At 47.6% G+C, this 22,385-nt stretch overlaps 1 protein-coding gene across 3 annotated transcripts in view; it reads left to right on the top strand.

Annotated features, from left to right (window-relative positions):
• nwk (FCH and double SH3 domains nervous wreck) overlaps positions 1-21,867 on the top strand; it is a 126,826-nt gene extending 104,959 nt beyond the window's left edge. Inside the window, exons 17-23 of one of the 3 annotated variants that reach the window (XM_089567057.1) lie at positions 9,591-9,674; positions 10,372-10,657; positions 11,405-11,616; positions 12,387-12,534; positions 14,045-14,164; positions 16,746-16,816; positions 18,515-21,867. In XM_089567057.1, coding sequence (XP_089423183.1) covers positions 9,591-9,674; positions 10,372-10,657; positions 11,405-11,616; positions 12,387-12,534; positions 14,045-14,164; positions 16,746-16,816; positions 18,515-18,967 — 1,374 coding nt within the window. In that variant the 3' untranslated portion in view covers positions 18,968-21,867. The remainder of the gene's footprint in view (positions 1-9,590; positions 9,675-10,371; positions 10,658-11,404; positions 11,617-12,386; positions 12,535-14,044; positions 14,165-16,745; positions 16,817-18,514) is intronic. The other 2 variants (XM_089567055.1, XM_089567056.1) reach the window with 2 other exon arrangements.
• Positions 21,868-22,385: the final 518 nt, after the last annotated feature.

Raw genomic sequence — 22,385 nt, 5'->3', positions numbered from 1 at the left:
TTCTATGTCAATTAATCGGGTGTAAAACAAACAAGAGTGTAAATCAAGACTGAATGGTTCTATGTCCTTGGCACGTAGAGCAATGAAGCAGCTGTTCTCAGCGCTTCCAAAGCAGCATACTCCGGCAAGAAGTGCGCTTAGTACCGATTGCCAAAGCACAATCATTATTATTTTCGCAGTGCTGAGACAACTTCGCGCGCTAAGGGCTTCCTATAATTACAGCTGCACTATCAACTGAACTAGTTGTCATAGATGTGCTAGATGTTGCAGCAGATGTTACAGCGTTACACGTTTTCCCCAGCACCTGGCCAAAGTAAAGAGATCAAACGTGATTACATACCTCCAGGCCTTGCCGCGTTTGATCATATCTTTTTAGCAAAGCAAATGAGGGAATACTACACGTGCTGTTGGGAGCTAATACAGCGGAGATGGCGAACTAGACAGTATCTCTCGTCGCCTCGTTGCGCAAATAAAGGCAGAGCAAACGGAACGGCATCTTTCCTGGGAGCTCGCGCATACCTTTCGCAACCGTCTAGGAGCTAACCGCAGATCAAACCGCTCGAAATGTCATTGGCTCGCCGAGTCCCTTCCACGAGGTACCACGCAATCGCTTGCGCGTAGGCATGATTTATAGCTTGGGTGCGGAAGTACAAGCGCATTTCGCATTCGCATGTTTCTTCTTTCGTCCAATCATATCGCAGCCTGCGTCCGTGTGTCGAACGGCTGCTATAAGCGGTTCCGATGTGAAACGACTCGCATCTATACCGGCAGATTAAGACGTCGACTCCGCTGTGTGCATGCGCGCGTAATGAACGGTTCGGCTCTGGATAGCTGGGGCAAATTGTGCAGGAATGACTCTTCGAGGGGATCATTAGCGGCGTCGTGCGGTTGCGCCCTGCCGTGCTCTGTTTATCTATGCGGATCAGCGCGACGAGCTCCGGGCGCAAACGGTCGCGCTTCCATTTATTACATAAGACCAAACCTGTTTGTGATCAATGTATTCGCGTTCAATGTGTTTGATAAAGTTATCACCTGGTAGCAGTCCTGGACAACGGAAGTCCACTAGGCCGGGTTAGAGCGAACAGCGCTTGACTTGTACAAGAGCAACGTTATAGTAATTGATGACAATCTCACTTGTCGATATATTTCCCTGCCCCACAGGACATTCTGCTGTCATAGTAAGCATTTCTCAACTAGCTTCGTTCCCAAGCTAGTTAACGAGTTGGTGATGCTGCATCAGGGACCACTAGCAATTTCATTCGGCACCTTGTACTTTGGAAGTGTGGCAGCTGTTTTATGTAGAGTCACGTACAAAATATAACGAGACGTGGTTCGCGGAGCAAAAAAACTATCGCTGTGTTAACCTCGGTACCCAGTTAGCTGGCATTTGTTCCAGCGGACGGAGCATGCATGTTGTTTCAAACCACCAGCAGACTTTCAGTAAACTGTCTTGTCTTACCGCACGTTTCTTTTTCCTTTTTTCTTTGTTCTGCGAACCCGCATCCCGTAAATTTTCGTCCAAGACAGTAAACCCTACCTGACTCCATCTTCCTTGCCGTTAATTTCCGGAAAAGGGGAGATCGTCACAGCGCATGGCATCCTTCCCCCATTCATGAGATGAAGCTAGAAGTTACAGTGCCCTTTACTGTATGCCTCCGATGTCGGAACGTGCGCTGTCTGCATGAACCTGCGCAGGCACAATTACTGTTGCAAAAGAGATAACTTAGTTCCCATCCAAGGGCCAAATTTGCTTTTACCTAGGCAATGAATTTTAAATAACATCATATAAATAATTACTGAAAACCACTGAGAAATGAAAAGTACGATTCTCGGTGAAACTTGCTGAGTCATCTTAGGCTGCATCAAAATCAGATGCTTACACTCCTGCTCCGCGGACAGAACTCGCCCGTGGGCTAGTTGGCGCATACTGACGGACAAATTAATTTCGCTAAATGAACAAGGACGAAGAAGCGAAACGTCGTTTGCTCGCCGTGTGCCTTTCCTTTCTCCCTGGCTCCTCTCTCGGTGCAGTTCATTCATCCGTCAGTATACTGTGAGCCTGCACATCCGCGCAGTTGCGCATACATACCAAGGAATAGCGCCCGTATAACGAAGTGTTCGCCGTACGCCTTCTCGTTCCTCATGACGATGACGTTTCGAAGCGGCCAGAGTACGTGCGGCACGGCGATCCCTAGATATGCATCGGCCGCGCTTAATGACGGCGTACCACACGCACCGCCTCGGAATAGCCCGTGGGCCGGGCGGCTCCGTGACAGTCGCCGGCTCTCCGACATATCGTCCATCTTCCCGGGCTGCCGAATGCAAGCTGCAGCACATATCGGATAGGAGGAAGAAAGGGTACAGAAAAGAGGAGGGTGAGGGTGTAGGAAACGAGGAAAGCCACCGGAGGACTTGTGCTCGCGCGCGCGCGCGCAGGCGTACCACGAGCGCATGCGTGCGCCAGTCTTGGCGCCATTTGCGTAATGGCGTTCTCGGTGCCCGCAGGTGCGAACTCGACGGCACACCGTGCGGCTGGGCGCAGCCTGGCCTGACACTATCGGCGTCGGCATCGGCCGCTGTCTTTCTCTCTCTCAATCCCGGCGCTCCTTTGGCGCCGATAAGCGGAGCGTGTAATATCGCTCATTTGGCCGCCCAGAAACGCCGCCCTGATTGGTACCTCGAGAGGAGAGACGGCGTCTACTGTAGGGGAGGTTTTCGAAATGGGGGAGAGGGAGGGGGCTGGGGTGGCTGAGGAGCGCGTGGGACCGCGGAAGCGCCGCCGTCTCCTCCCCATCGATGAGAAGACGTGCACGCTTCGTCACCGTGCCGCGCACCCGGGGTTCGGTGCAGCACGGGCGACGACAATGCAGAGCGAAGCTGTAACGTCTTGTACGAAAATTTGCGTTGGAATTCTACCGGCTGTCGATACAAAGCTAGTTGAAATCTATGGAAATTCAACTGAAAGTCACTAAGTATGTCCAGGCGCAGCATTTGCCGACGTGATCACTAAGAATAACCCGCCTGCCCCTTGATGCCACTACAACACAACCATTATACCTACGCTCGTCTAGGAGGACACAAGCCTTACTTGGAATGTCGGGCTCCGAGCATCTCTACTTTCAGATCACGCTGTTGCGAAAGCTCGCTGTAACGAAGCAGTAACGACTATACGTGTAGTATAGCTACCAAAGAAAGCGTACCGCTCCTTCCTCGAACAATCGTTATGCGTAAGGTCATCGGCTGTTGTTCTGGATTTGCAGCAAAGTTCTTACTGTTAGCTGGTCCAGAGAGATCCGAGTCTGTTGCCTCGTGAGGTCCAGTTCAAGCGGACTGAACTACGCCTACAGCGTACACACCCGATGGGGTGTAGAACTTAGTTGTCGTTTTTTCTCCCCTTGCCTGGTATTTTTGAGGTACAACCGACGCAGCGTGTGGTCTTTTTAGAGGCGGGGGTGAAATATATACAGCAATTATACTTGCATTGCTGAACTGGTGCCCCTCTCATAGCATCGGCACGGACTACTGACGCTCAAGAAGGCTTCAGTAAGGGCTAGTTGGTACGACGTAGTTTGAGACTAAAACGCTGCAAATTGCACACAACATGGGATGTCAGAAAAAATGAGTAAATAAACGAGCTGCGTAGATGTGTGTCCCGGTACCTTTTTCTGGGGTTGTGTCTCTTCTGTAACGTTCAGCGTATCGGTTACGAACAGGGAGCCTTCTTCGTAAAGGCTCGCAACCCGATGTAAGCTTTCTTTGTCACCATGGCCGCGATGTTCCATTATCATCGCTCCTGCTATGCTGCACACAAGTACCGAAGGTGCATTCATGGGACCCCGTGAATTTCACTTCGGTGCAGTGACCCCCGGCCGATGAAGCAATTAGGAATTTTACGAGCTGTGGGCTTCTTTTTCCACGGGGCGCGAGCGAGAGCGCGCGCGGAGGAGATTACCCGGGCCGACGTGAGGGATGGCGCGCTTTGTCGGACCCATTGTGTACCCATGTGCAGCTGCGTTGACGTAAGGATGACGGAGCGAGCGATTTAACGAGCGTCCTGTGAAAGCAACGCGAACTGATTGTTCCGCTCACTGGCTATTGAATGTCGGCGCGGGAGGCGCAGATTTCGGACTGCGGCTTACTTAAAGTGAGGCGGACGCGGTTTATCTGCACGATCTGCACGCGAAGGACATTAGTCCGCTACAAAAGGCTGCCGGTTACGTTGCAGGGTGAATAAGGAGGTCTCAATTACGACAGTAGAACGCTTGGCTAGTAAGTGGTTCATTAGGCGCCTTTAACTAAAGCGCCTTAGCTTGAAGATACCCCGCCTTCTCGTACACACCAGAGTAGTAATCTCCGAAGTCAATTTTCGGCAAGATATCATTTAATTTTTTTATGCATACTCACGTGGAATCACGCATTATTAAGGAACATAATTTGAGATACACAATAAGGCAGTAAAGGGAGTTAAGGAGTCTACTTAATCAGTCATCATAGGAGATTCGAATCATAACACAGAAAATAGCCGGCGAATGAAAAAGGGCGTGGCGCACATTCGGCTGTCATCCAAAAATTATGAACACCATCTTGTCCTTATCGTTGAAATGAAAAGTATGTACCGAATGTGTGTTGACGGTACCCACGCGTGGGGCTGAAAATTGGAGCTGAACAAAAGGCTAGAAATGGGGCTAACAACTGTTCAGGGAGTAATGCAAAATAAAATGATAGGTGTGCACTGAGACGTTGAGTGACAAAAAGAGAGCAGCGCGGATCAGTAAGTGAACGTGAAGTGGGCGTACCTTTGCTGAAATTACAAAAAAAGGATAAATGGCGTAGGCGGACCACTTACTGCGCAGAACTGACAACCGGTGGACACGAAAAGAGAGGGGGAAAAAATCCTAATGGGGGCGACCGAGGGTCAGATCCAGTGACGAGCTCAAGGAAACTTCCTGGAATAGAATGGCGGCGGCTGACGAAGAGCAGGTAAAGCTGGAGGTTATTGGGAGTGAGTTCTGTGCTGCCATGAGCGCATTTCAGATGAAGCTAATGATGATGCCGATGATTACCAATGGCGGTAGAAGTGACTTGTTCTGTCGTTGCCGTAGTCATTGTTTCTTTTTTTTCGTGCTTCAGTTCAGTGGAAGAAGTGAGTTTGAGCGTAATTTTGGCAGAGACGAAAGAAAGAGATGGAAAGGAGGAAAAAAACAACACACTTCTCACGTTGTGTCTACCTTCTTGACTGTCTTTCCTTTCTCAAGAGTGGAATTAAGTTGGGTCCTCAAGCTAATTCCAGCTAACTGGCCCTGTTCTTATGCTACCGCTGTTATAATACTGCAGAGACAGGCCTAGAGTCCATATCTCTTCTTGTCTTCACACCTTTAACCAACTAGCCGTGCTTTCTTCTTGACCCTGCTGTATTCTAGTTTCAGTGCATGTGCTGAATTCCATCAACTTTAACTTCAGACAGTGGCGCTTGCGCAATACAAATCATCCATTTCGAGCTCTAGTGGTAACTGACTGCCTTCAGAGGAACCACCCTTCCAACGGAGCCCACTCGTTCCGAGTAGGCGGCTTTCCGAGCAACCCTTGCATCCCATTTCGCCACCGTCGTTACCCCTTGACGGGGCGGTGCTGAAGAAGGCGGCATTCTTCAGTGACGCGGCGAAGAAACGTGTTTTGACAGACGATACGTTTGACGGCGCGGTCTCCCACAACGAGACGCGTTGTTCAGCGGGGCTTGCCTTTAAAGAGGGGCCATACATAAAGCGGTACGTCGATCCTTTGAGCGGGGGAGGGATACCGAGGAATTCCTCCGGCGCGCGCACTGTAAACGATATTGAATGACGACGCTCAGCTCCCTGTCGTTGCGCACCAACAACTGCTCTCTTTCTGACTGCGCGACTACGACACGCAGCGTTTCATTTGCTCCTCGCACATGCTACACTGTCGGGCGGGGGAGAGGAAGTGGGGCTGAGCTGCCAAGATGGCGCGGGGAGGCTAATGACCTGTCCGCGCGTTGATTGCCCGGGCCACGGGCTCACGCTGGCACACACGTAGGTCTCTTGAAAACCCCGTCCCTACCCACTTTCTTTTTGTTTTTGTTTTTTTCTTTTTTCTGTGTCTGCGGCTTACTCCGATTGCACGACGCTGCGTCTTGTTCTACGAAACTTGCTGCAGCATCCGACAAATCTTACAAAATGGAGCGGAGGTGAAGAAGAGAGGTTCGCTCCGTGCGAACAGCAGCTCTCCTCAAAAAGAGTGCCAATATACGCAGAAAACCAAATGTCTAGCTCAAGCGTACTGTCAGGAAGAAAATACTTCTCAACCCTTTCAACGGCGCTTTGGTTTCTATGAAACGCGTATATGCGGTCTTTCGATATACCGGTGTAAGTGTTTCTGCGAACTCGCATTGCTTTTAAATGCGTCGAAGCTGTGAAATATATCCTTCCTGGCATTTTTAAAGCCCCGTTAGAGTTCACTCAAACCCGGCAAAGGTGCCCGGTCTGTGTTCTTTACGGAAGTAGGAAGTCTTCCGGTTTTATCGATAACTTGGTGTCTATAGCCGCGGCTGACTGCACTCACCAGGAGAGGCACTCGAATTCGCAAATCCGCGAAGAAAAAGGGCTATAAGGCTCTTATAATCCTCGCTCTCTGCACACTTCGCGGTCTGGGGCTAGCTGGCTTGCACGTAAGAAATGAAACATTCGAAGGAAAAGCGTTCTGAATAACGTACGTACCTCACCAGCTCGTTTAATGACGCATAAAGTTTCTTTTAGAGACTTGTGAAATCGCGGCCGCTTTTTCTATCTATAGCATGTAGCGGAAAAAGCAGAAGAGGAAAGCAATGCAGATATGCACTTATTTATTACGCCGTCGAAAGTTCAGTCTTCCGTAGCCTTCCATTTTCCAACCAAGACGTTATATGCCTTGCATGTACGCTACACTTGCACTAACCAACACTTCTTTTTTATTATTTTTGAGAATGAAACCGGACGCACTATATGTGTTTAGACAGGCTTTGGCTACCGTATTTTCAGATCCACGTGGGCCAGTCATTACAAATTTCACGCAGTTGTTTGTTCTTGTATTGAGCTTTTTATAGACTGGTTTTCAGAGGCCCTGATTAAGTTGCGCACTTCTAAGGAAAAAAAAATTATCTTTACGAGTTTATCGACACGGTGTGACGCCCGACAGAATATAATATGCACACTTTTGCTGCATGAAATACTACACTACGAGTGCCGCTCAATTACTTTATAAAGTGCGCACTTCGTCGCGCTACTCACTACCGCTTTTCACGGCTTGTCTAAGAAAATCGAGGCCAGTGGAGAACGCATTTTACCAGTTTCGCTTGCTTTTTCTGCCTGCGTGTCGTGCCGGGGAGCTCGTGTTTCAGTAATGACGTTGTGAAGGATAACAACATTATTTCGCCTGAACACATTTGTCTTTTATAGCCTGTCGTTAGAACCTCTCAAGAAGGGGCTTCGCATAATCATTGGCAGTTTTGTGTGTTTACTCTGCTTCAGCGTCGCGAAAGCTTGACGGGCTGTGTCTAATTGATTCGGGTCGTAGCGAGCATTAAACCACTTTTTACTTTTCTTTCCTGAGCTATCAAAGGCGCTCGCCTGTCAAATGTGGCACGAAACTAAATATAGTATACCACGAATTTCTGCGTCTCTGATAGCTTTATTAGGAGCAACTGGGTGCACAAAGGAAGTGTTTTTTTTTTTTACTGAAGAAAACAAAAATGGTCTCCTGAGTGAAATTACACACGATTCCTTGTTATTTCTTGTTGCTATAGCTATTTGAGTATATTTAGAACCCTTCTTTTTAAGCATTAAGATATGACCTCCATATTCTGGGGCTATACTATGAAGTCAGTGCTGCAAGCCTTTTAGGTTAACAACAACAACGTCGACGACGACTGCAACAACAACGTCAGGTGTTCTATCACAAATAGAGACGAATCACCTGAGACCTTTCTGAGCAAATGAATTATTTTTTTGTTTATTTTCACCGCTTCTTGGCGGTGAGTTTAAACAAGCACGTTATTTTTTTTAGAAGGGCAATCCTATTTTCATAACGGTCACAGACTCCTTTCTACGGCAAGGTTTAGCACGTTTCGAAGCATTATTTTCGGGGGCTCTTGCCCGACCTGCTTTGTATAGATCCTGTTTATTTTGCGAACTATAACAAGCCGTGCGTTCTTTCAGAAAGAAAAAGAAAATAACTGAAGCAGACATGGTGAAAGGATTTGTCTAGTGGGATTATGTCGGGTTCGGGAAAATATTTTGAGGCACAAAATCCGGGCTCGCAAGCGGCTCGGGTTAGAAAGACATAAAGGGTGTTTTTAAATCCTATTCATCTTGGACAACCGCTTTCTATTCCTTTCCGAACAACAAAAAAACAACACCTTGCACGCAAACAGCCTTTCCTGCTGTTCCTTTTTTTTTTTTCGAGTTCACTGTATCGGACGAACAATTCAATTTCCAATATTGGCCTTCCCGGAAATAGCGTGTTACGATTGCTTATACGTGCTTCCGTTTTCATTGGATTGGATTAATGGAGCTGTAGAATAAAGGGGATTCGCGGAAACCAACCAGAGAAAGAAATTAGGGTGTACAAATTCCGAGACGTCTATTTGCCTGGAAAAAAACTTGGTACTTTAAGGGAATATAGGTCGTCGCAAATAATCGGCATTCACTTTCAATGCTTCCGCGTTAACACGCTTCGCCTTTTCTAAACGGAGTTTAGCTTGAACCCTCTGGAACAGTTTCCAGCGGTGACCCTCATCACACCATAATTCTTCTTAGTTTCTCATAGTTTTTACATTTGTTTTGCTTGTGCACTTTCTGGTAGCATGAACTTACGTACCTTTCATTAAACAGTGTGCTGATTGTCCGCAGACTGTCATTGAACTGTTTGAATAAATGTTTGCAAGGATGGTCCCGCTTGGGGCTTGGAGGAAAAAAACAAAAACAAACAAACAAATATACTAGAGCAGCAAACAAGAGCAAAAAGTTCACAACTTTAAAGCACGAATTAAAATATCTTATTGCAGCTCAGTGACAATAAAAAGCCCTACTTTATCCGGCCTTTGTTCCCATCACGTTTTTTAATGACACTGCTTTTATGCTGATCTGGAAGTACCATGTTGCATAATTATTCGCAACCATCTCACCAGGGAGGTTTCACTGTTAGCGAACGGGTGCCTTTTCATCGTTCACCTTTCCTCTTTCTGCAACCGCTCAAGTGAATTTTCTCACATCACTCCAACGATGGGAACTTGACTAAAAAATAATGACAATTACCTTGTCCCTTAAAGCACAAAAATACCCTTATGAGCGCCAGGCAACAGGCAACATACTTCAGATTTTTTTTATTTTTGGTTGCACTCAAGTGAATCAACCTGTATATTTCTAATCAGCATGCATGTTACGCCAGACTAAATTTTCAAGGAGCAAATAAACAGCGTAGATAGACGGGTACAAGAGGGAAATTCTCAGTGTGCAACGTTAGGAGCGCTGCGTGCGAAAAGGTACACGCAGTTTTCATGCAGGTGTTGTGACTGTGGCGTGCTTGTGTGTTCGTAGGCCGCCAATCCGGACGAGCTCAGCTTCGTGGAACAGGAAGAGATGGAGATCATATCCGAGGGTGACGGTGACGGCTGGATCAAGGTGAGTGCGAGGAACTCCTTGTTAATCGTTGGAAGCGGTGAGCTCCTGGCGTCTAAACTGTAAAAGAAAGAAGGAAAGAGAGAAAGAAAGAAAGAAAGAAAGAAAGAAAGAAAGAAAGAAAGAAAGAAAGAAAGAAAGAAAGAAAGAAAGAAAGAAAGAAAGAAAGAAAGAAAGAAAGAAGGGAAGAAAGAAAGAAAGAACGAAAGAAAGAGAGGAGTAAAGAAAGAAAGAAAGAAAGAAAGAAAGAAAGAAAGAAAGAAAGAAAGAAAGAAAGAAAGAAAGAAAGAAAGAAAGAAAGAAAGAAAGAAAGAAAGAAAGAAAGAAAGAAAGAAAGAAAGAAAGAAAGAAAGAAAGAAAGGCTTCCTTTCCTTTCCTTCCCTTACTTCTATATAACGCGTGAACCACTCATTTACTTCTGTATTCTGGGTCGCAGTTATTGTACACGAAGAGGCTATAGTCGTATCCTTCATTCTTTCTGTCTGTCAACGTCTTTGATCTCTTTGTCTCCTTTGACTTCCACCAATCAAGACATTTTTTTTTTATTTTGGACTTGTTTGTTGCCGTCCTATTCAGCTTATAACAGGTGCGTACGTTTCGTTTGTTCTACATTTTCGAGTGGTTTAATTTTTGTTTTGGTGTGGACTACTGTAAAGATGAAACAGCCTTGACCTCTCGGTGCGCGGCGCTCTCCCGACAGGCCCGCAACTACAAGGGCGAAGAGGGCTACATCCCCCAGAACTACGTGGAGATCGTGGAGAGCCAGCCGGCGGGCGCCTCAGGCGAGTCCTTCTCCAGCGTCGACTACCGCGTCGACGCCAGTGGAGACGAGGAGGGCGGCGCCGCCGCGGCCGTGGCCGACCCCGACGTCAGCTACGAGCCCCCACCGGCCGCCGCGGAGCTGCCGGAGGCAGAGGCGGAACCTCTGCAGCCGCCCACAGACTTCCCGGCGACGCTGGCGCCTCCTGGAGAAGTCCACCTCAGCAGTGAGGGCTGGTCGAATGTTTAGGAGAATCCCCCAAGGTGGAATAGATTTGTAATAAATGAGCAAATTACTCACCGGTATCCACCTAAGCGCAGCCATACGGCTACAAAGGAAAGCTATGCAGCTTTCTTAGAAACTTCACAGTTGAAGGAAAATTCGCTCTGGTCCGGGGTTCGAACCCGGTAGCACCTTATAGATGCGCTTAGGTGGAGGCCAACGAGTAATTTGCTTCCTTATAAGCAGTGAGGGGACATATTTCACGTGTTGTCGCCGAATCCGGAAGGAAATCTGCAGTGGCGGAGATTTCTTAAGTGCAAAATGAATCAGGTTACTTCGCGCTAAAACGCAGCACTACTGGCGATGAAACAGACGAAGAAACAGAGATGTGAAAACGAAGCACGAACTCGCAGCTGTTTGAACTCACAAGCAATTGTGAGCTCGCGCTTCTTTTGTACAGTCGTCCACAGACTTGTCTAGAACGCTCGAGCGGTGCGCTCTGTTGTGCATTTTTGACAACTGACGGTGCCTGCCGGTCCCGATAAAGCTTTTACAGCATGAGGAAATAAACACCAACCACGGGAATGTTCATGCGTGATGAGGTCAAGCAGCCATAGGCCGCGCAAACTGCGAACATGGGCGTGGTCACTAAGACGTAATTCATTCTAACGCAATGAAATCGTATGAAGACGGCTTCGAGCCCATACTCTGGGCGCTGTGCTGAAGGCTCGTACCGTTCGATGCTCTGCAGCCACGTACTGTCGCGCCATCTACGACTACGAGCCGACCTGCAGCGACGAGCTGGGTTTCTCGGAGGGCCAGGTGATCCGGATCCTGCGCACCGTGGTGCACGACGGAGTCGACGACGGCTGGTGGGAGGGCGAGCTCGAGGGCCGCACCGGCATCTTCCCCTCCCTCATGGTCGAGGCGCTCAAGGTCACCGGCGAGCCAGCGACGCCCATGGTCAGTCCTCCTCAGGTCTTCCTCTTTCTGGCGCTTAATAGTTGTCATGCTTGTGCGCTTTTTTTCGCGTTCTAGTTATGCCTGTCAGGGACTTCAATATGATAGTGATAAAATTCCTTACATTGCTGTCGAAGAGGAGGATGAAGAGTAAGTTGGGTGATCATCAGCGCCCCTTACAGTCTGCAAAATGTAATGATGTACAAGTACAGCATCGCCCTTTACAGAAAGTCAGTGAGGGGAAGCACATCTCCAGTGAAATAAAAAAAAAAACAGTGTATATACCACGAGGCTCTCTTGCAGCTCTCGCCATGCTCTTCCAAGGAGAAAACCGGCTAGCCTAGCATTACGCCACTTTGTACCTCTGCGGACTCACTAAAACCTTGCAGCCTCGCGGCAGCCAGTACTAGCATGAGCTTGCCAGAAACCAAAACTGCTCGCGGTTAAATACGGTTCCTTATGAGTGGCAGCCACAATACTCGCGTTCAGAAAGCGGACATGCTGTTTATTAGCCTGTATTGCTGCCGCCCGCAATGGGCGGCAGAAATAGAGTTCCAAGAGTTCCAACCATATGTGGTGAAATACAATTGAATTGAACTGAATTGAATCGAATCAAGTCAAGTATCGTGGTCGCTCTTAATCGAAGGCTGGAATGTAATGAAAACATTTTTTTTTTGAGCTTGAAGCACTTAGCTCGCCTGGCACATTTACCCCGTGGGCGCTTTTCAGCTGTGAGCTTTCGGTTAGCTTTAGCGGAGCTCTGCCACTTTCAGGACGATCCCAGCATGGACTCTGTGCCGCCGCCTCCGGCGTTCACGCCGCCAAAGCCCGCCTTCCTCATCCCACCGTCGCAAGTGATACTCACCCAGCCCACGCCCGACCACGAGCAAGGCGGAGAAGCGGAACAGCCGACGGAGCAAGGTGACTCAAAGGGAGCGGACACGTCTGTCACGCGATGTGTGATGGTGTCCGTGATAAGGGGCCATCTTTTGCGCTCTTTTGCGCGGGATGCACTCGCAGCTTTTGTGTATGTGCGCGCTCGCTGACTGAGGTTCGCTTATTTGCTGCTTTTTTGGGGCAGATCTCTTGGCGTGCCACTCTATACCAGTGCCTTTCCTTTTCTGCTTCATCTTGTCCGCTTATTCCTGTGCATCGCATACGCTGCGCTTGCGCATTGTAGACGAATGCTAGTTGACGTCTAGAGTAGAGCCTGAAAATGCCTTTGTTAGTCCGCGTTAGTTCCGTAGTTCTGTAGAGTGCACACCCGTAGTTGGCCAGTGCGTAGTCTGAACACGTCGCTTTTCGGTGCTTCTTGCGGAGACGCGAGTTTTAAAGACGGGTATCTTAGTCCAAAAATAAAACGAGCAAATTATCCACAGGGACACCTAATTGCATTACCTTTAGGCAGCGCGGTACCATAGCAGCTGTTGATGCCTTTATCTGAAGTGACGTTACTTCCGCTCCTTGCAGCCAATGGGAAGGCTCCCGTATGGCGACGTTACTTCCCGCGGGCCAGAGGGAATGATCCGGTCTGGTGACACCGCATCACTGCAGCCAATAAGCGAACTTAGCTCCTGACGAAACATTTTCTTCCCGATGACGCTTCTAATGCTGTCCCACTGATATTTAGCAAAGCAGCGTTGGTATAGGGACCACCTGGACATTCCTTTTCTTTCCACGGATTTGTATTTTCGTGTTGTCCTAACTTACTATTCACATGTCTTCATCGCGTTCTGTTCGTCATTACTTTTTCTAGGCATAAAGAGATGACCCTCTCCGTCGATTGTGTTAATGCCAACTTTTACGGTTTCACGTTAAAAAGAGGATGTGCCGTTATCGAAATTAGTTATGACTACCTTACAGGGCATCTCTGGTGCCTACTAGTAAAATTATCCTATTCTAAGACATGACAGTATACGAAGATTCTATTGGAGTTACATTCCACACTGATTCTTCCTGCGATTCAGAATACGCAGGTGCACTGTTCGTTGCCACAGACACTGCGGCAGAACCCTGGTCGCCGGAATCTCTCAGTTGGCACGGCTAAGAATAAGAACAAAAAAATAAGGAAGAAAATGATGCATGATTGCAACTCTGGTTTGAATCATTCAGCCCATTCGTTCTAGCCTCTTATTCCGGCAGTGTTTCTGGCAGCAGCAGCAGCAAGGAACATTGATGTCATCCGGCACGGTATACTTGTTCTCATTCAAGTATGGCGTAGATTTACTGTCCATCCGCAAAGACATAGGGCACTTGCCCTGTCCGCACCACGAACAGCGGCGTGTTCGGCCTAAGCGTGCTCGACCGGAGCTCATAGTGGGCGCTAGTGCTCGGCCATGGTGGTTGTTTGCCTGCTTGCTTGCGGTGTGGCGACGGCCGGCCGGCGGCCCGGTTCCCACAGCCAGCGCGTGCTTGTCTCGATCTCTTGTAGCCGTCTCTGTACTTTATAACGATCCTGATTTCCAACTGGAGCTGCCGACGCCGCAGCAGGCCCACTACCAGAGTCAGTTCTCGGGGTCCGAGAGCGAGTCGAGCGACCATGACGTCGCTGGTAAGTCTCGAGTTGGAAATCACGGTGTTCTCGAGTCCCCAGACCCACCCTTCTCTCACCCCACGTCCCCTCGTCGCTCACCCACCGGGCAAGGTAGACAGGAGCAAGCGTATGCCTGCAGAATATATACATGATTCCCGGAAGGGAGAGCTCTCTAATTGGGACCACCACGGTAGTTGGTGACCACTTTCAAAACAAGCAATCCACAAACGTCTTGTAGAGTAAGACACCTCTGGACACTTGTGGTCTAAAGCAAGCCAACCATAGATGGTTTCAGTGCCGCTCCTCTCTTTGAGCGGACGGCCTGTCGGACATGTTTCCTTCGCTTCAAAGGAGGCTAAAAATGAAAGAAGCGTTGATACCTAGAGATTTTAGAAGGAGCAGGGTCTACTCCAAAAGCCGAGGAGAAGGGGAAATGCACATTCTGTGTTAACCGCAACTGTCGCTGGAAAAGAATAGAGATGATGCAGAGCAAAAGAATATGCTAACAGGGAGCGGGTATGTGGTCCTGTTTATCTTGCCTCGACCCCTTGATCGTCCACGTGATAGATAACAAAGAAAACTGATAAGAAAGCCACCTCACCTCTAACCAGCACAACGCATTGTTTATGAGAACGTTATTTTAACAACGAAACCTTCTAGTTCAGATAATGAAAGCTTCAGGGCCTGGCAACGAGATACGTGCTCCCTTGTCAAGAGACAAAAAAGCGGAACGAGAGTAAAATGAAGAGAAGGTCCGTTTTGCTTTTAAAAAGTTGATCGCCACGTCTGGCTTCATGTCTTATATTTACAGCAGCTCGATATTTGCCCGTACTTGACAAGAATACTGACGAGATGTTCAAGCTTTTCGCATTGTTATATTACAAAATTAGTTTAATATTTTATTCACACTAACAAGATTCATCACGCAAAAACTGTTCAGGTCCGGAAACAGCCCTTATGCAACACTAACAGTTCATGGAGTTTACACTGGACAATTTTACAATATTTATCAAAGGAAGAAACAGTCTGCTTCAAAAAAATTTTTTAGCACACCCTACAGATATGAGTACTCTTCACGACTCTCTATCAATAGGGCTTCCCTGACAGCGAGGTTACTGCAAACACCAAGCGAGTGCTGACTCCAAGCGTATGCTGAATGTTCTTCACAGCACCGCTTGTCGAGGGAATAATACCGCAGATGAGTTTAATAGTTGCATTGGTTAGACGTAGCCGTACTTCTTGCTCGGGATGCCTGGCATTTTAGCCTTTGCTTCTGTTCAGCATGCCTTTCATATGTCATGCGCTGTGCTCAGTAGACCAGCATTGCTCGTCGGGTTCGCCTACGCGACCCGTGCTTGCCCGATTGTGCAAACGCCTGTAGCATGGTGGCTTTAGATCAGTAGAAACGTGCTTGCAGCCGCGTACGTTCCGGCGTTGTTTTTTCTTTAATCAGCTTTTGGATTGGCTTGAAGTTTCATGCTCCTCAAAACTACTGCGGTGCTAATAATGTATCGAAGTTTTTTATCCTTACTCTGCAAAACATAACAAGGACTGCCTTGTGGTCCTAAGAAAATGTGCTTGTGTGTAGAAGAAAGTCATTGACATTTGCTGAAAATCTCAAGCTTATTTACCCTGTCCGTTGTAGTATGACAGTGAAGCCTAAAAGCGAAAAAAAAAAAAAAGATTATTGCGTGCGTGATTGTACCGCTGTAGTCTTAAGTGATATCGCCAGGCACCTTGCCAGTCATCAAAGATTTTTTTTTTTCTGGTCTTGCAAACTGAAGTCTTAACTTTCAAGACTTGCGAGGGAATAGCTTAATGACGAGGCTTCAGTGCTGTTCCAGCTGCGGTCCAATGCACGTCGCAATTCAGGGCTATAGTATTACATAAGAAAAACACTTGTCCTTCGCGTAACAGCCGTGTATTCCATTCCACCGGTCCTTAGAATAGCAAAAGAGAGCAAGATGTATGAATCATACCTGATATTTCTGGACAAAAGTGTTTGTGATTGGGAAACCGTTTATAAACGCAATTTTCACATAATGCAAGATTTCCCTACAGCAATCAATATTAAAGAAATCGTCAGATGGCAGTTGGATTTTTTTTCTTCTGTTAACATTTTTTCTAGCGTCAAAAGATTTCCCCGTTCGTTTTCTATGGCAGTCTTAACTCTTCCATTAAAATATTTTAAAATAAAGATTTTGCTATATATCAGAAGAATGGACCATGAACTTCAGTATTTCTACAACAATATATATATTAAAATTTTCCAATTTTCAAAATTTTTCTCCGAGAATGTTACATGTGTATTCACGACGTTGCTAACACTGCGATGTGCCCTGAGCTTTGTCTTAGCAACTAATTTTATGTACTTCTCAGGATTCTAACCACGTTCTGTGAGATTTTACCATTGAACTTCATGTTTTTCATGCATGGAATATACAAACAGCAGACGTTCTCAGGTCATGAGAACTAGCGTGCACTTGACTAGCAGGCTAGCGATTTTCGCCCATGTCGACACCCGGTGCATGGCTGTCCTCCTCCCTCTGAGGAGGTGCTAACAGTGGAGTCGCTCTTTCACTTTGTGCTGCTTTGGAAGGCCTGGCCGAGGCAGCCACTTACGCCCCTCTGGTGTCTAGCCCCGAAAGTCCAGCGGCTGCGGATGCTTCCGTAAGTCTGCCACGAGCACGGCCTCGTCGTCCTGTGGTCGTGCATTGATCGTGAACAACGAAGATGCAGCAATTCTGCTTTATCTACATCTCTCTTATCACCTCCCTCGCTGCAGAGTGTACTGTGTTCTACGAGGAGTTTTCCTGTTCTAGAAAGCTATAGTCGTGATTATCGTGACACTTAGTGTTTAATGTTGTTAATTTATTTATGCATTGTCTTATCTTCTAACTCATTCAAAGCTCTACATATGTGCTAGAGCGATTCTGAGAGCTCCAGATGGCGCCATCTAATGAAGGGTGGAATTCACAAAGCTGTTCATGCAGGTAGAATTGAGTGGTTAGCTATTGACCGACTCATGCGTTGGCCGATGGCGGTACTAAGTTATACAATATGAACAGTACAGCTCAGATACAAACAGTTCATTCAAGAGAACAGCATTGCGAATGCGGCCCCTGATTGGATGACAGCTGCTGAAACTTTTACATTACTGTGCGATTTAAGTTGTGCAACGTATAACATTCCCATGTCTCTGCGGGATGGGCTTCGCCTGTGGAATGAATTGAGTCACACGGACGGTTGTAGCATGCTTAATTTATGATGTAGCAGGGTAGGCCGTAGCCTAGATTGCTTTTCTAATTACTCTGGGTCAGGAAGTCAGCATAATTGCAGCGAGAGAACAAAATATAATAAGATAAAAATAAATTTGTTTACTTTTCTACAGGCATGCTTTCCGTGCAAGACCCAGGTGCCTGTTGGAAGCTCTATTTGTTGTATATAATTATTAAATACATATTACCACTGCCTCGATGCACGATACACAGTCTCTGTTATCTTGTTCCTCTGTTTCCTCGGGCACATAGCCTCTCTCCTCTAACCAGCTTTATGTTTCCGGGCGCACTATCATTAGCTGGGAGTTTCCTGTGCATAGTTACTCGATACCAGTCTTTATACCAGGTGAAGCCCCGCATTCATGGTGACATTATGTCCGAGAAGGGGTTCCGTGAAGGCAAATGGACTCACGATAACTCACCCTTTTTCTGCGAAACAGTTTCTTACACAGTGTCAAATGACCGTTTACATAGTAGTTGCACAGTTGTGGGAGGTGTACGATCTGCCCCCGACAGCGGCTTGGCACATCACCACAGCCACCCCAGGCAATTCCACGCATGCGCAGTATCAAGGAAACTAAGATAAATATAAAACCGACCTGTTCGCTGGTCAAGCGCGAGAGCTGGAGAGACGATAGCTAAAGTACTCGCCCATTGCGAACCAGTCGTGTCTGAAGACGTATAAGCTGCTTGACGAATATGACATCAGGACCACATCCCCAGTTTACTCGAGGCTGCATATAGCCGCATCAGACCGACAATTTGGTTTCGGTAGATCGCACATTATGAGCTCACCACCACTGCGCAAGAGCTTGGTGTCTCCTAATTAGTAATCTTGATACGCGCTCAGTCATTCAGCGTAGGTACCGGGTGGAGTACCAGCATCGGATTCGTTGTCTCTTGTAACTCTCCACAATTTTCTGCTGTGATTTTGTTCCACTGGTTATTCGTTTCCTTTGGGAGCTCAGAAGTTTTATGCGAGTGCTAACGCTGGAGAAAGCAGCAGCATCAATAACGGCATCAGCAGCAGGTTAGGTTTTCTCATTCCGTGTTCTCAGTGAAAACTTTCGTCTGCCGGCTGTTTCTGCAGGGCGCAGAAGACTCGGCGGCGGGCAGGGTGCCTGAGCGGCCACCGACGCCACCGCACCAGCAGACGGTGACCGTGGTGATCGATTCGCCCGACGAGCCGCCCCGCGAGTTCGCCGACAGCGAGGACGAAGACAATGGCGACCAGGCTTCCGTGGTCGAAGCGGCGGCCACAGCATCCAGCTCCGATGAGCCACCATCAGCCGAAGACGAAAAGACGGCCGAAGACGCAGCCGTAGCCGAGGCTCCAGACGACGCTGCCGGGGGCAAAGAGGCGGATGGAGTAACCGAGTACCCCAGCGGAGCCAAGCCAGATGGGGAGCCCCCAGCGGTTACCAGTAGCTCTGAAGCCGAATCCGGAGCAGGGGAGAGTGCAGAGCAAGATAGTGCGGACAAAGCGGAACCCACAGAGGAACTATCCAGAGAAGATGAGGCCAACAACAACGCGACCGACTGAACGGGGCTTTCCGCGTGTCGCAAGTAGCAACAATAACGGCCATGCCTGTATGATGAACGCTTCAGCAGTGAACGACGGCGGCTAGGGTGAGAGTGTGTGCGGGCGCAGGTTATGCTGAGGGAATCGGCGTTGTTGGCTTTCGGGCACTAGCGAAGCTGACCGACCATCTCTTTATAAGGAGCGCAAACATAAAATTCGAAGGGGTAGGTTTCGATTTTTTCCCCCCATTGTTTATTGCTGTTTCTCTCCTAGCAATAAGCAGATACCATATGTAGCTGCAGGCTTTCTGTGTCGAAAATTCCTGACTTGCCGAGAAGGTAATGCAGGTTGTTTTTATTATGTTATCGAGAAAGACATGAGCTTCTGCGATACCATTAAGATCTATGTGAACTGCGAGGAAAGTGGTTGTTCGCTCTCAGGCAAACAAAACATTTGTCATGGTCGGATGAGTGCACTAAGCGGACAAAAACTACCCCTTTACATCAGTGGTCTCTGGAATGAAAGTTGGCGTAAGCGAGTTTTGAACGTGCTTTCAGCTGAGAACGGAGCGCTCTAAGGAGCAGAGCTTATGAAACATTTCACTATTTCCTTAACCAGACCTAACAAAAAAGATGACCGTGCAAGGGTCTCGTTAGTCAGTTGCGTTGCAACCCCTTAGATTTCAATGTGCTGGCGACTCGCTTTCCACCGCAAACAGCAGAAGATTATAGCCTGCCAAGCCAGATTTGTCCTGTTTTCACAGCTTCTGTCTTTATTCGTTCATTCACACCGCTTTCTTCCCGAGAATGGATTCTTGAGGTTTCTTTGTAAGGAGCTGTAGTCGAACATATACGGTCCTGCGTTCTGACGTCGCCATTTCAAGTGAAATCAGTCGTGGGTGAGCGCACGCCAAATAATGTTCGGTTATTCGCTGCGAGCACCGCCTACTACTTGGCTTTACGAGCGAGATTTGTATTCTGCCGTATGTAGCATTGTACGCATCCCTGAGCACAACTTAATTTTCGCCATAGAGACAAAATCGCAGTGTACTATCTCGCAGCACCCCACGTACAGCAATAGAAGCGCTGCATACGCTACAGCGCCGGTATAGGGTGGCCACAGTTGGCACAGGGCATTGTTAATTGGAAAGATATGGGAGAGGCCTTTGCCCTGCAGTAAGAGTAGTCAGGCTGATGATGGTGATGATCCAAAAGAAGTGCAAGGACACGTGGACGTCTCTCCAAAGTCTCCTTATCTCTTTTCTCACTTTTCATTCATATTTCAGCTCGCAGGTATGCAGCAAAGTAGAGCTTATCTCGTTTTCATCTTTTGTTTATATTATTTATTCCTGCCTAAGCTCCAACCTGAAGTTAAGCGAGACAACGTATCATAAGCCAGCAATATGATAAACTAAGTTGTTGCTCGCTGTTGTTAGAATAGCTCGTGGAATCAATTGAAACTTGTGCAGACCTTTTTAGGAGTTCCAAGACAATTAGAACTTGTCGAGTGTGCTTCAGTATATATCTTTTAGCGAACGACATCGTCTTTATTCTTTATTTTTTGAAGCGTCGTTAGTGCCCGGAAAGCAAGAGCGACCTATTCCACTGCGCTCCTTGGCCATTATTTCCGCTTCTCGCGAAGTGATTGGATAACTTTTGAGGAGTGGTGGATGCCCTTGGCATGCCAACAGCGATAAAGCAACCTGCGCTTGAAATGTGGAGCAAACCGAGGTTTAACCATTCAAAGTTTGCGTTATGCAGCATCGCCGATTTCGCTCGGATGCAGTGCGTGGCCCGTTCTTGCGAAGGAAAATAATATGCACTTTCACTATAACGCTACGATACGAGAGAGACAGAGGAGTATTTATAGATTTATAAATTGCCACCTTCTTTTCCTAGCCATCCGTTTCCAGACGCGGACGCCGCACGCGCAAAAGAAGCTTCGCCGTAACTCGCGGTCGTCCACGCGCCCTCATACTCCACTCTCTTTAAGTTTTGACTGTGGCAAGGTGAGTTTCAGAAAAGATCGTCCGGTCGCAAGGTGTATCGTTATAATGACGTAGCAGCAACATGACGAGTAAGGCGTTCAAACAAGTAATAAAATCAAGTAGCGACAGAAAGCACGCCGGTAATTTTTGTTCATTTCTCTTATTTTTGTATCATAATTTCTTTTCACTTGCTTTTTTTTTTTGTAACGAAACAACTGATGCCAAAAATGGGATTAATCAAGAGCTGATGTGACCGCGCTGGCATATCATGCCAGTGGTGTCCGAGATATCGCAACAATACTTAATAGCATAATATTAGTCTTCTGACTCTTTGAATAACTAACTGAGTCTTGTTGTTGTTGCCACAAGGATTTATTATATAAATTTGGCAATGCGGATATAATTTCGTGACAAGCACTATTTCGCCGTCACAGTGTATGCTGGCAGTCGTACTGACTTTACACAATCTACAACGTTTTCATTATACCGGCTGATTTCAGGAACTTAAGTTTTGTTATAGTCCGCGTTTCAGCGCGTTTTCTCGCCTTGTGCGCTGTTCTTCGTTGCCAATAAGCGGCGCGTGGCCCGGCGTTGTCACAAAACGGACCGTGCGACAGCAGCGCCCCATTACAGCCTCCTCAGTCGTGGTAACTCATATTGTGGGGCTGATGAACCGTCGCGGGCTGAGGAGTTTAGTCGCAGATGTTTTTAGAACTACAAGTTCAACAGCCCGCGTTGTTTTTGCTGGCGCAGATTTGTTGTTGACCTGTAAATAGAGAGAAGGAAAACCGCCGCGACCGCGTGTGCTGTTCGCCTGTGCATAGCGTTGGTCCGCGCTGTCTTTAGACTGGGCGGTTGTACAATGTGTTTCTGTTTCACAGTTCTCTTGTTGTTTGTATCCCTTACAGAATAAAGGTAACGCTTTCGGTTCTTTCTCGTGTGCATTGTCATTCCTTTGCTGTCCGTCTTTTTTTTTTTCTTTTATTCCCTCCTTAAAGGGATGCTGAAAGGTTTCCCCAAAAAATTGAGTGAAGATATACACTTTACAGTTTTCCACCCTCGGAATTCGAATTTCTCATCGAAATTAGGCAAAAGAAAGCGCAAACCTATTTTATTTTGGCGAAAAGTGCCGCAGCAGCCTCGAGCCAGCTCGCGCGCCTCGTTACCGCCTGTGATTGGCTGGGCGCCTCGTGACGTAAACACTGGCGTTGGCTCGGTGAGCCCGGCTCGGTCGCCGCCGATGTAGTACATGAAGCGCGGCGCGCGGTGTTCCGGTTGTTGGTTTGATGCTTATATCACGATGGAACACATCGAAGATTACCAGGAGGATCTTGGCGTCATCCCCTACATGTACGAACCAATCGCAAAGAGCAAACCGCTCCAAGGAAGCAACGATGCTGGCGCAAGCGGTGCTTTTGGCTTGAACGAAAGCGAAGCGTCAGCATCTCCACG

Source organism: Amblyomma mixtum, chromosome 1 (assembly GCF_055824585.1).
Source record: "Amblyomma mixtum isolate Tamu chromosome 1, ASM5582458v1, whole genome shotgun sequence".
In the NCBI taxonomy this organism is placed as follows: Eukaryota; Metazoa; Arthropoda; class Arachnida; order Ixodida; family Ixodidae; genus Amblyomma; species Amblyomma mixtum.
This window is presented reverse-complemented; position numbering and strand designations above follow the sequence as displayed.